At 55.4% G+C, this 13,310-nt stretch overlaps 4 protein-coding genes across 4 annotated transcripts; 3 read left to right on the forward strand and 1 right to left on the reverse strand.

Annotated features, from left to right (window-relative positions):
- Positions 1–578: 578 nt before the first annotated feature.
- Positions 579–1,794, reverse strand: MAM_05975 (uncharacterized protein; the record flags this gene model as incomplete). The annotated part of the gene is made up of 4 exons (XM_040824773.1): positions 579–1,109; positions 1,169–1,418; positions 1,478–1,561; positions 1,613–1,794. 4 exons carry the CDS (start codon positions 1,792–1,794, stop codon positions 579–581), a joined length of 1,047 nt encoding a protein of 348 aa, XP_040677193.1.
- A 3,424-nt stretch (positions 1,795–5,218) lies between these two features.
- On the forward strand, positions 5,219–6,953 carry MAM_05976 (MFS phospholipid transporter Git1; the record flags this gene model as incomplete). The annotated part of the gene is made up of 4 exons (XM_040824774.1): positions 5,219–5,383; positions 5,442–5,730; positions 5,812–5,946; positions 6,031–6,953. The coding sequence occupies 4 exons, from the start codon at positions 5,219–5,221 to the stop codon at positions 6,951–6,953; spliced, it is 1,512 nt and encodes a 503-aa protein (XP_040677194.1).
- A 2,428-nt stretch (positions 6,954–9,381) lies between these two features.
- MAM_05977 (cysteine-rich secreted protein) lies at positions 9,382–10,775 on the forward strand (the record flags this gene model as incomplete). The annotated part of the gene is made up of 2 exons (XM_040824775.1): positions 9,382–10,144; positions 10,234–10,775. The coding sequence occupies 2 exons, from the start codon at positions 9,382–9,384 to the stop codon at positions 10,773–10,775; spliced, it is 1,305 nt and encodes a 434-aa protein (XP_040677195.1).
- Positions 10,776–11,830: 1,055 nt separating this feature from the next.
- MAM_05978 (uncharacterized protein) lies at positions 11,831–13,072 on the forward strand (the record flags this gene model as incomplete). The annotated part of the gene is made up of 1 exon (XM_040824776.1): positions 11,831–13,072. One exon carries the CDS (start codon positions 11,831–11,833, stop codon positions 13,070–13,072), a length of 1,242 nt encoding a protein of 413 aa, XP_040677196.1.
- Between the last annotated feature and the right edge of the window lie 238 nt (positions 13,073–13,310).

A 13,310-nucleotide genomic window follows, 5' to 3' on the forward strand; every position in this document is an offset into this window, starting at 1 on the left:
CGTTTCGCCCCCCAGTTTCGCTATTCACTCAGGGGCGTCAAGCCATCTCATGCGCCTGCAACGGCAGAGAGAAATGCCTTCGTCGCCAACGGGCGACTCTCTGGGCTGGCATCGTGGCTGCCCTGGATGACAACTCGGAGCGGACATGGACCATGTGAAAGTGCTTCGGCACAAGATCAGCCACTGTCTTTGTTGTTGCCAGAACCCGTCATTACTAGTTCTCGCCTCTCGGTTGCCGTTTCTTCTTGCGCATCAAAGAGCACTCTCTGAACTTGCTCTCGCGCATGCCTTCCAACTCGCCTGCGTCCACTGTGCGCTCCGAGTCTCATGTCGAGTCGTACCGTTCTTGCCTGACATGGTATCACGAGGCCGTTGAGAAGCCTCACCAGAATTCCCCGCGTCCACTGTGCGCTCCGAGTCTCATGTCGAGTCGTACCGTTCTTGCCTGACATGGCATCACGAGGCCGTTGAGAAGCCTCACCAGAATTCCCCGGGCCTATCCGGCTGCACCCTGAAAGGCGAGCAACTTCTCCGTGGGCCGGCTACCGCTTCTTTAAACTCCTGTTTCCTGGATGTCCTCATCCTGGGCGCGCCTTCGCTTTTTGTTCTTCGTATCGGGACTGGCCTCGGTGCAACTCGGCCTCGACCAGAGGGACTTGCTCCAGGACCCGTTGCGTGAGTGCAGTGTGACGGGTTGCATCCTTTTCAGCGTTCACGTAGTCGAATGTCGCCCGGATGAAATCCGTGACCATGCTGACCCGGCGCCTGGTAAACTCGTACCGCTCTTGCGCCGCCACCAACTTCTTCCTGGCAGCTTCAAGCATCCGCATACGCGTCTCTTCCGGAATGGTGAGGCGACGGGCATCTTCTTGGGTCAAGAAATAGTCCCGCTTCGCCTCTGCTTCGGCCGCCTGTCTAGCCTCCCAGGCTTGCTCCCGTTCTCTCCCACGCTCCATCGAAGACGGGGTGGTCCGCACGAAATCCTTGAATTCATGAGGCTTCGGTATCTTCTTGTCCACCAACTCTTGCCAGCGTCTGTCGTGGTCGGGCGCCAGGCGCTCGATGGAGTCGGTGGACCGGTCAAGCCACCAGTATTCAAAGCAAAGGTACTCGATCCAAGTTGCCAGTCTGTCTGTCCTGCAGCTTGGGGTTCTCTTTCAGCTCGAACTGTCGTGCGAATCCGTGGCGCGCCGGGGCGCTTCACTGCATCGACGTAGTCGGAGAAACCGTTGCAGCCACGTTCCCGTTGCCACCGGCGCTGCCATCTGCGTGTCCTTCGCTTGTCCAACCATACTGACTTGAGCCACGATGGATCGGTTCCGAGCTGAGCTACCCCCTTGTCGTACTTATCGTTTCTATACATGCTCTCCATCATCTCGACAAAGGCAGGAAAGCCAGCGTCTTCATCTTCAAGGCCTCTGTTGTCCATCTGCCAGTTGCGCAACTCCCGCCACCTCTTCAGCTGTCTCCGGAATACCGACGTAGACGCGCGTCGAGTTGGTCAAGATCGAGCGGGAAGGAATGAGGCGCAGCGTTCTCGGACAAGATTCGTTCTTGTGCTCTGCAAACGTCAAGTCAACAGGCCGCCACGCGCAAGACGAGAGCGGCTCACTTCAATCTTTCCGCGAGCTGGCTTCGGGCATGCAAAGACAGCTTGTCCCAGCCGTCGACGGGAAGGTCAAAATCGCCATTGTGACTGCGATGCTTCTCCATCAACTGGGCGAGCTGCTCCTCGCTCAAGGCGGCGGGTTCGCCCACGGAGAGCGTCGCAGTCGTCGCTTCCGAGTCTGGCATTCTGCTACGAAGTCATGCAAATGAAACAGTCGCCTCGCAAATGCGACTGCAACCTGTCGTCAATCGCTGAGGGGACGCTTGGTCTGATGAAATGTCGGGTAGAAATTCGGTGGCGGCGGGAAGGAGAAGACGGCGTGGCCCTGGTCCAATAATACGTCGTGTTGCAGCCACGGATGCATACTCCGTACCCACTCCCCTCCTCCCACTGCTTGAACTGCTTGTCAAAGCCCATCAGCTTCCAAAATGCTCTCTTTTCTCTTCAGCTTCATCTCCTTGGAGAGAAACACTGTGAAATGGAGAACACGGACATTATTGCGCGGTTGTATGCCGTCCCCCGAGCCGCCGGGCGAGAGCAATGTCCCAGCGCACCTTAAACATGTTCCGCCTCGAAATCAAGCTCAACAACATACCACGAACCAGTCATGGCATCGTCTTCGGATGCGACCCGGACGGCGATGTTGTGCTGCACCAGCAAGCATCACTTCAGCCTGACATTTGACGATGCAAATCGGCTCATCGTCAGGGACTGGGGCTCCTTACTGGGAACCGAGGTCATGGACGATGACTAAGGGCAGGGCAGGCGAAGCCATTTCCGATGGATCGTCGGCGGGGATCCCAACCCTGAAGAGAAGACGACTATCCTTGTCAAGATACATGCCGCCGTCCGAGTTCCAGATTGTCCCTGCCCGTCACAGCAGTATAATGTCAGCAGAGTGCCCTGGTTGGCGGAAGGGCTCTTCCGCGACCTCGACTCTCCTCAGCTGCGGGACACGGAACTGCCTGCCGCAGCTCACACACCCACCCGGTAGGGGAGAGATTCATTCACCTGCGGAAGAAGATCGGCGAAGGTTCCTTTGGCGTTGTGACGCGTTTCTGGAACGTCAGCGATGGGAGCGAGTACGCTCCAAAGGAACCTACTGCACGGGCTATTCGGAAGCGCGCAGTCAATTATGATTTATGGTTTATGGGATAAGCTCGCATCATGGGCCAGATATCGCATGTGCGTACTCCGTACTTGTCCCGCCTTGTTCTGACTACCAAGTACCCAGCAGCCCCACATCGTACGGCTGATCGAGGCAAATTCTACGCCACTCCCGCAACAATGGCATCCTCATCTGAACATGTCAAGTATACCACGGAGCCCCCGGGAGACGTGTCATCTAGAGGATGGAGAAGCTGTCAGCGAAATGCGCGATGGTGTGCAAACAAACGAAAGGCACATGGAAGCGCTGCTGCAGCAGGCAATGAGTCGAGACTTCGGGCAATGATTAATGCAGGGGCTGGAGGTGTTTGCTTCCAAGACTCGCATTATTTCGTGGTCGTGTATGAACCGAGGGTGCTCTGCTAAAACTGAATAGCCAACTCTGGCAGGGAAGACCATAAGCTGATGAGATTAGTTTAACCTAGGCTTGTCCAATGCATTATGAATGCATTATATTAGTTTTCCTCGGTAGCTGTCATGGTCTAGGCTGAAGTCCGACCTAGCAAGCGGGATACAGCCTACCTACTCATCGACCACCTACTTAGGTATGTAGGGTCAATTGAGCGAGCCAAAGGACAGCTTGTTAATCGCGTTCCCTTTTGACCTAACGGTTGACCCAAGTCCATCACAGTAGCTAAATCCATTACTTGCAGGAATTAAGGAGCAGCTCAACGCTTGCTTGAACGTAATATATATCAATGTTACTGTCAGGCCATGGAATTTTCAATCACGTATTTGTACGGAGGCAAAATTTCGCATGCGTCATCCTCCATATACCTATTCGCAAGTTAATAATAAGGTAGTTTCTAGGTATGAAAGAGGCAGCAGTCCGTGAGAAGAAAAGAGAGCAGCTAACGTCACCAACGCTTTCGTACTGCCTCTCTAGTAAGTAACCTACTTAAGTGGGTACAATACTCTTCTATCCCCATTTCACACTGTGCTTCTCAAAGGCGTCGCGTCCGGCCAACAAATCTGGTACGTCGCCTACAGCTGTGATATGTTATAATCCTTCCATTGCTAGACTTTGGATTTTGTTCTTACAAGGTTGTCTAGGGGAAAAACCAGCAAATTACCCGCGAGATTCCCACTTGATAAACGGGGACTCGAATGTGAAGACATGCACGACGGCATGCCATATAGGACACCCTGCCAGCTGGGTGGAGAATTCCGGCCGTATCATTGCAATTAAGGGCGCTGACTATGGCGTAAATGAAGACTGCTACAGACTGCCAACTGACGATGACAGCACTAGAGTAGCAGCAGGTTCGAGTGCCCTAGCTAGATAGGTTCTCGGCTGGAGCCGTCATCTTTAAAGCAGAGATGGCTGCGAAAGGGCAGGTGGATGTACTGGCCGCGCGGAAAAAGCCTAGTTTTATCTCGAGCCTCTGCGGGTAAAGTGAACAGAGGAGAACAGGGTGTTGGAGGAAAATGAGCAACATGCAGACTTGCAAGAAGACAATACTAGCTATCAACTGGCTAGGTAGGTTTCGTTGTGCCAATTCATCCTGCACTCTAAGAGGAAGGCTTTTAACTATTAAAAGTTTGCTGTGAGAAGAGACGAAGAAAATCTAGAAAGAATACAAGAAAATAACACTAACTAGCGAGGTTATTCTACATTCTCTTCTATCCGCTAAACTCATCTGCTGAAAAAATGCTTCCCATGTCTCGCGGGAACCTGAAGTCCGGGTCGCGACGAGTCGACAACTCTCAGTAGCAGCAGCAACGCCGACGCCGACGCCGACGCCGCCTTCCTGTTCACGGGTTTCTGCCGCTCCTGCCTTTTTCGCTTAGCCCCAGCCGGGGCCCCTGACGGCATCTCCATCTTGTCCAGGCCGGTTTGGGCGACTTCCCCCGGATTCGACTTGGCGCCACCGGGGTGCCCCGACGCCACCTTCAGCCAGTGCAGTGACGGATGACGGATGGGCAAACGGTTAGCGACTCAGCCACTACTCCGTAGCCGGGCAGCGTTCGACGACTCTGTCCTGGACCTGTATGGTGCATCTTCGGAACGTCAACACTGAAGTCTCGGGGGTGGCCGGGGTTGCAATCGATGTTGCCAGACGTACGTCGTTGGCCACATGTCCAGTTGGGACGATGAAGACTAAACGGTTCGCATCTGCTGTGCGCACGGCCATGACGATGACGAGCCACGGCAACGCCGCTTCTAGCTGTGACAAAAGAGCTCACGTCCCCATGTCGATACGCAGGGTTGGTACTCCGTACTTCAGTCAACTTTGTGCCACGTCTCACCGTCGAAGCCCCGTGTGTGTGGTGCTCACTGCTGATCGTCATATTGCAATTGCCTGTGGTTGGGTGAGCCCTCTCTATTGGCCCATTCTTGTATGGGTTGTCTGTGCGTCGGTGCTCAGATTCGATTTTCTCTTCCTTGCTTCGTGCATCTCGCCGTTCACCGCGTTCACCGCGTTCATTGCAAGATCCGCCATGTCGAACCTCAACAAGGAGGAGACTGACGACGGCAGAGGCCAAGAGAACGGCCAGCAGCCTGCTGCCTTTGGGACGGCCCTTGAGCAGAAATCCTTCTTCCAGGCTGCCCTGCCTGTTTTTGCTTGCGGCGCAGGCTTGTTCTCCGACGGCTACATCAACAACGTGAGTCCCTTGCCGGGCGGAAAGCCAAACCAACTTGCCAACACGTGTAATTCTCTAGGTCATTGGTTCAGTCAACACGGTGCTCAAGCTCCAGTACAAGACCGTCTACACCTCGTCCAACGCTGCCAAATATGTCGCCGATATCGCCTTTGCTGGCACCGTCGTCGGCCAGCTGATTTTCGGCTTCACCTCTGACCACTGGTCCCGAACCAATTCGCTTGTTGTTTCCACCTTGATCCTCATCGTATTTACCGCCTTGGCCACCGGTTCGTACTACAAGGGCGATGCCGTCGGCATGTTCAACATGTTGGCTGCATGGAGGTTCTTTGTCGGAATCGGCATTGGAGGTATGCGACACCACAGGCATAGCGCCGCCGTGGCAAACCACTCACTCCATGGACTGAAGACTGACATGCACATGTGCGCAGGCGAGTACCCAGCTGGGAGCGTTGGCTGTGCCGAGTCTAGCGGTGAACTCAAAAGCGGCACCCGGAATCGATGGTTCATCCTGTTTACAAACTCCATGATTGACTGGGGCTTTGTGTTTGGTGCCTTTGTCCCTTGTAAGTCGTCCGGAACGCGGGACGCCCCCGTTTGCGGAGCATGTATTTGCTATAGGATGGCATCTGGCGCTGACCGTGTTGTAGACGTTGTCGCCGCTGCCTGCCACAACCAAAACCTGTCCACCATCTGGCGTACCAGCTTGGGCATCGGTGTGGTCTTCCCCCTGGTTCTCTTTCTCCTGCGATTGCGACTCAAGGAGCCCGAAGAGTTTGCAAAAGAGTCGATGCGAAAGCAGACACCGTACCTCCTCGTCTTCAGATTTTACTGGTTCCGTCTGCTGTGCGTGAGCATCATCTGGTTCCTGTATGATTTCTCCACCTACGCATTCGGCATCTACTCGTCCGATATCCTGGCCGGCATTTATGACGGCGACGCGCCCCTGACCACAGTCTTTGGCTGGAATACTGTCATCAACTTGTTCTACCTGCCTGGTACTTTGCTTGGTGCCTTCGTCTCCGACTGGGCTGGCCCCAAGTATACCCTCATTGGCGGCGTTCTCGTGCAGGCCGTTGTCGGATATATCATGGCTGGCGTCTACGGCAGCATTGTCAACCACATCGCTGGGTTTGCTGTCTTGTACGGCATCTTCCTGACTCTCGGCGAGCTGGGCCCCGGCAACAACATCGGTCTGTTGGCCGCCAAGACGTGCGCCACGGGTGTCCGCGGCCGATACTATGGCATTGCCGCCGCCGTTGGTAAGATTGGTGCCTTTGTCGGGACCTGGGTCTTTCCTTATATCCAGGCCGCCGGGGGCGATGACAAGGTCAAGTCGGCCCAGTACCCCTTCTGGGTGGCTTCCAGCCTGTCCGTTTTGTCAGCCGCCATCGCCTTCGCCTTCGTCCCCAACATTGGCCAGGACACCATTACTCACGAAGATGCGCGTTTCCGTGAATTCCTCGAGAGCCGTGGCTGGGACACTGCTCAGCTCGGCCTGGGGAAAGTTGATTCCGAATGCGTCAACGCCTCTCAAGACGAGCGTGTGCCCGAGAAGCTGGCAGTCCGCTAGATCGTCTGGTGATTTTGGATGACCTTGTCCTAATGTCTATTTATCTCGTCATAGCCCTGCAAAGAATAGATCCCCCCACAAATGCGAGCATCTCATGCGGTCTCGACTTCTCGAGTGTCGTTGAAGCCGTCACCAGATTCCTCCGGCCTGCTCTGCGCTTTTCATTTGACGGCAGCGGCCTTGGCGTCGTGGGCGGGAAAACAGGCGGCCCAAATCGTCTGAATGACTGTCGAGACTCAACACCAGGGACACAACCCGCCACCTCGCAACATTGTCGGCCGACCACCCCGCACACGCGCTCATCTCAATCCGGGGGTCGGGACTCGGGAGTGTGGGGTGTGGAGTGTGGGGGCCGGGGCGAGTTTGCGCAGGGTCCTCGTGCCCAATCCGGGGTTGAAAGTGAAATGCTCCGTGTCTACTCCGTAAGATGGTTGAGTTTTGCCCGATTTTGCGTGCGCACTTGTTTCAATTTACTAATTTTCGTCGAGCGGCGGAATGAAGTGACCGGCAGGGGCGGCTACCCTGGAACCAACAGACGACAATTGGGCGAATGCTTCTTCTGGCCTTGATGCAAATCGCAGCACACGACGAGACACTGTGGCAAGGCTATTTGGAAAAGAGACACAAGCCTTCGTAGTGGACGAGGCCGGCTTACAAAACACGAGGTCATGCCCTTGGGCTCAGCAGTGTACAGTCTGACTGCCCTCTACCCGGTCCGGACTCCCTGGAGGATGCTCCCACCTGACCAAATCATATCCAGTCACGGATAGCAATGGCATCGTTTTCTTTCGAGCAGACTGCTTACGGCGTCGTGTGAGGCGGCCATGATTCTGTGCATTGATCAGTCCTTGTCACCACCATCGTGGCCATGACTGTGATTCACTTCCTTTTTGAGTCCTGGGAGCAATGGCTTGCGTATTGTAGGGTTACATCCGCAGCAAGCTGTCAGCATACGGCCACCATGGTCAGCAGGCGGGTTCCAAGAAGGATAGAGAGCAAGGGGATACACAGACATGCTGCGACGCGAGGACAAAGACAGTGGTGCGAGGCATTGCGAAGGTCATGACAGGTCGGATTATCGGATTATTCCTGTGGCGCTAAAACGGCCGCATCTCAACCAGGTGCAGGTGACATCCTCCACAAGGGAACGGTATTGGGCGCGTCCATCACCGGGTAGTTTACGCGGTCATCAATATTTACCCGAAAGGGCGGCCTTGGAACTTGTGAGACGCGCATTGGGGTTCGTTTGACTCGTCGACATCGCGCCTCTACCGCCAGTTGCTGGATGATTTGCAGTTCCTGTGCGTCGCAACTGCACCAGGTAGTCACGCATTTCGTGTCATGCTTCCGCACGAGGAGGGCAGGTTGATTTAGAACCTTGGAAAGTCAAATGCTGACACTGCATGAAGTGTGAAGAGGGTGTTGCGAGAGCCGTGTGGATGATAGCCTGCCCATACATAGCTATCTAGGCTCAATGCAGTGGGAAAACAACCTCCTGCTTGCCTACTCGTCTCCCCGTGGTCTGCAAATTGGAGACTTTTCCTGGCAACAAAGCCACGGTGACCGACAAGTTACAACCACGCCGCATTTACTGACAGAGTCCTCGGTACGTGGGACATTGGTGCGGCGGACAGCCAAGCCAATGCTCTTCGACGCCTCTCCGATTGCCCGTGTAACCCACCGTGTTTCCCCTTTCCCCGACGCAGTCTCATGTCAGCAAAACATCTGTATGGGATGTGGGAGACACCGGCCTGCCGAATGGCATTCCAGGTCCGGCAGACGGCAGAAACCACAATCTCAGCCCAGCCGGCGTCAAAGTCGAGCACGCAGTTCTTGTTGACTGGCAAGACGACAACCCCTCGTCGCTCGACAAGCTGACCCGGCGTGGCTAGCTGAAACGAGACGAGCGAGTCCTGGTAAACGCCCAAGCACGCGCGCGTGCGTCGCTCGTCGGAACACCACGACGTGTCGCTGCCTGTATTCGCTGCTCTCAGCTCGCCCATTCCTCGGCCCGGCTGCCATCTGGAGCCTGCCAATGTCTCGGAGAGCAGAGATATTCACAGTTGCACGCTGCGAAATCTAGCCAGCCATGACGCACAGTAAGCCCGTCGGTTGTCCAGGTCTCGGCTTGCGAGCGCCCAGCTGCCACCTCGCAAGATGCCATCTCGACTTTCAATGTGAATAGCTCGGTGCATGGCCAGTGCTTGCCCAGGGGCTGTAGATCAACCATTCAACATGCCATGGTCTACTCTACAGCGGGCCGGCCATCACGACGGCCAACGGTGCCTGGACGCCTCGCGCCGCGCAGGCCCGACGAGCAGATAGATATAAAGGCCCGCTTGGCCTTGCCGTTTTTCGCTCCCGCCCAAGATTTAGTCTGGTAGCAGCAGCTCCCCTTTGTTGTACTTGGACTCTGACTCGTGTCGCCATGAGGTATCTCCGGCTTGGTCTGGCTTTTGCCGGTCTTCAGTGCCTGCTTGCTCGGGGCGTCCAGGTGGTTCAGGTCGGCTCCGACGCGGACGTGGGCCAGGACAAAATCAAACATACGAGACCTGGCTCGGACTTTGAGGAGAGCTTTGGTTGCGCGGGCGGGAGCGGCAAGGAGCTTGCTTTTAGCCGCGACGGGCGGTTCGCTGCTTGCTGTGCTCCTGGACAGCATCTGGCGGGTAGTATGTCCACCGAGTTCCTTTGCTGTGGCGAACGGCATGATGTTTCTGGTTCCAGTGGCCGGGGCTATCACTGCTGCCCGACTGGGATGAGCTTTGATGGCCGTATATGCCACGAGGATCCTGGCCAAGGAGGGCCTGACGTTCAGGTTCATGACAGCCAGACGATATTAGCTGGAGGCGGCGGCGGCGGCGGTGGAGGAGGAGGAGGGGGAGGCGGGGATAAGAGCAGCGAGGGTGGTGAAAAGAGTAGCGGCGGCGGTGGAGGCGGAGGGGGCGGTGGAGGAGGAGGAGGAGGAGGAGGTGGAGGAGGTAGTGATGATCATCATGGCAGCGGCGGAGGGGGAAGAGGAGGAGGAGGTGGTGATGATAGTGGCGGCCGTGGGAAAGGAGGAGGAAACGGCGGGAACCAAGGAAACGGGGATGGGCAAGGAAAACCGCCAGCAAGCGGAGGCAATCCCCCTGATCAGGGAAATTCAAGTTGGTGCCAAAGCCCAGAAACCTGCAACTCTGGAATCGATACAGGTACGGCGCGGCCGCGAAACTCGTCCCCCTTCCAACGTCACTATCAGGGTGGCATTCACTTGGGATCCTCTCCACTAACGCGGTTTCAGGAAAATGCTATCTGTTCAAGATGGACAACGGAGAGTATCTCGGGTTTGACAGCAAGCCCGGCACGAATGTCTACACGGCCGGAAAAGACAGCGCCACCCACCACATGGGCAAGTTCCGTTTTTGCAAAGATCAGAACTGCACGGCGGGATGCAGCGTAAACCCGGGAGAGGGCTTTGCGATTCTCGACCTTCACGGAGCTGCCAATGGCGGCGCTGGCGCCAACTCCTTTCTCGACTCCAGACGCAACGGCGACCACATTGGCAAGACGCCAAACTACAACGAGGCTGGACGATTCACCATCACGAAATGGACGTGTGGGAAGTACTGTCTGGGGGGCTATAAATGGGGAGTCGGGCCAACATGCCCGAGCCTTGAGCCGGCACTCACGTTCAACACGCTCGACGCCCAGTCCTGTCTGCCCATGGAACTCGTCGAAGTCCCATGCGATGTTCGTGATGGAAAGAATAACTGTCGATGGGACAAGACCCCTGGGAGCTGCGGTCCCGGAGACAGCCGTCACTGCCATTGCTACAAACCCTAGACTCCGCAACCAAGGGAGTTCTGATGTCGACAGTTTTGCCTCGTCGTCTGGCCACCTCGTCCTTTAGCTTCTTCAATATCTCAGCCATCTTTGTCACGCAATACTTTTTATTGGTCTTTTGAGAAGGGACGTAACCGTGTGCCTTGATAGGCGAGCAACTCGCTTGTTAGTCCAGATTGCTCCTCACCACACCAGGCAGTACTAGGTTGACAAGTGCAAAATCTCCCAACAACTCACAGGTGCCCTCAACAAAGAATTAAAAGTCCCTACGGCTCTCATCGTAATATTCGTGTCCAAGTCTACATAGTTTGCGTAATGGTCATGCGTACAATCTGCTGCTCGCCAATTCAAGCTCGCCTGGAAACTCTGTGGTCATTCGGTTGGTTTCTTTTCCGGTTTCCAGTGGCGTCATGCATCACGTCAGACATATCAATTCTTCCATTGTCGACCAAGCCGGCAGAGACTTCCAGCGGGACGCGTATATGGACGGGTCTGACCTGGTTCTGCTTTTGCTTGCCATGACACGTTGATTTATTTGAACGGCCACCGTTATCTTGTTGAACAACCGTAGCCTTCTTCCGCTGGCTCTGGTGACCATTCCAATCCTGAGGCAAAGCATATCGGTGGGCCTCAGGACTGTGAGAGGTGGTATGGTATAGCCGTCTGCGGCTCCTGGGAACAAGTTCGGTGTCGGTATTTTACATGTTTGACGGTGTTGGAGACTCCCTGAATGGTGAAATGGATGACAAGCACGCGAGACGTCGTTGTGAACCACCTAGATCCAGCTCACGTTGACAGCCATCACGCAGCACGAGCCGCCAGCTGTCTGCCAGCTTTCAGAGGTTTTGCCGGCTGGCGACTTGGCAAACAGCTGAAGTGGTGCCGAGAATAAATAACGGGCGATGCACCGGGATGAAATTGTGCCTCTCACTTCCTGTCGGCGCAAGAAAGCCAAAAGCCCGGCAACCACTTGCGAATAATTTGAATCCTGCTGTCTTCCTCTTGAGGAGCCGCCGACAAGAACGTTGCTGGTGCCTTTACCCAGTTTTGCCATGATGGAGGAAGACGGGGCTATGGTGTGTTGCCCAGGCGAGGCAGGAGAGCCAGGTTCTCCAGACTCTCCTCCCAGTTTAAGCGACGGCGACGAGATGCAGGAGTCAGACTTAATGATCAAGCTGGGATTCGAGACCGGGTGCCAGACCGAGCTTGACCATGACGAGCAAGCAGAATCTCCATGCTCAGTCTGCCACGCAGACGAAGCGTGTGACGAAAGCGCGAACCGAATTCAACGGAGCAACGCCGCCACCTCGAGCATTCCCACTTCAGGAAGACTTTGCATCGATACAGGGTTTGAGTTGGATGAAGATGACTACGAAGCGCTGCGGTTCCCAGCGGGAACTTTGGGAAGGCTTAGGCGACTGGCTGCGTCTGTGAGCCGAGCTCAATCCCAAAAGCTCATTTCGAGCCCTGCCACGCCCGGAACACAGATTATAGGGGAGTCTCAAGCTGCTGTCAGACAGCTGGCATCTCCTATTCAGTTCCAACCTCGAGGTATACCGAGAAGCTGCCGTACGTCGCCAGTTCAAGCACACAATGTGCTCAGGAAACCACCCAGACGGCCACGGAGGCGTGCGTACCAGCTGCTCGAGAGGGAGACTGCTGAAATTTTGAACGGCCGCAACCTAGACCAGGAAAATCTTAACTCGGACAGGAATGGCGTGTCAACTAGAAGAAAGAAGCTAGGGTTGGCGAGCAAGTCTTCCTCGAACTCGAAGCAGAAGAGCACTTCATCCAAAACCCAAGTCATCTCATCCGCCACGACCTGGACAGTGGCACCAAAAGCTCGACTGGAAGTGGTGCTACAGACCAGACACAAGAGTTGGCTGGCTGCATATCAGGATGTTGATGTCAGCGGCAAGAATGTCACTGCACGCCCAACAAGAGGTGGTCACCGTGGCAGAGGCCGACGCAGGGCCTTACGAACTGCGCCGAAGCGTACCGTCGACCGCGCCGAGAGGAGAGCTGAAGTTGTTTCCAAGAATACTTCGAGAGGGAGACCTAGGAATACCTCGCGCAGAGTCATCGGTGGCAAGGCTGGCGCCATCGGGACACGACGAAGCCGCAGAATGAATGCTGGCAAGCTCGATTCGACCAACAAAAAAGCCGCTTCTGGCGGTTCCAAGCCAGTTGCAAAGGCTGTGGCTAAATCTGCAACGCACAGAGGTAGATCATCAGGTGTAGCCAAGCGAAGAGGCCGACCACCAACACGTGGTAGGGTGTCAAACAGACGGAACTAACGTTAATGCATTCCGGAAGTGGGTTAGAAAATTCACAAAGCATAAAAAAGAATGCGGCTAGGAGGCCGAGGCGGCTGGCTTCTTGAAGTTGGGGTTTCTGTGTTCATTTTCACCGTCAGCGGTGGGATCACCTTGAGTAGTCTTGGTATCAGGTCACTAAGATACAATCACTTCACATGAAAACACTGAGAGGATATTCGGTCTGAAGGAAAACGGCCGAGGAGCTTCTGGAGAGCGT

This window comes from Metarhizium album, assembly GCF_000804445.1.
Source record: "Metarhizium album ARSEF 1941 chromosome Unknown scaffold_17, whole genome shotgun sequence".
NCBI classification, from domain to species: Eukaryota; Fungi; Ascomycota; class Sordariomycetes; order Hypocreales; family Clavicipitaceae; genus Metarhizium; species Metarhizium album.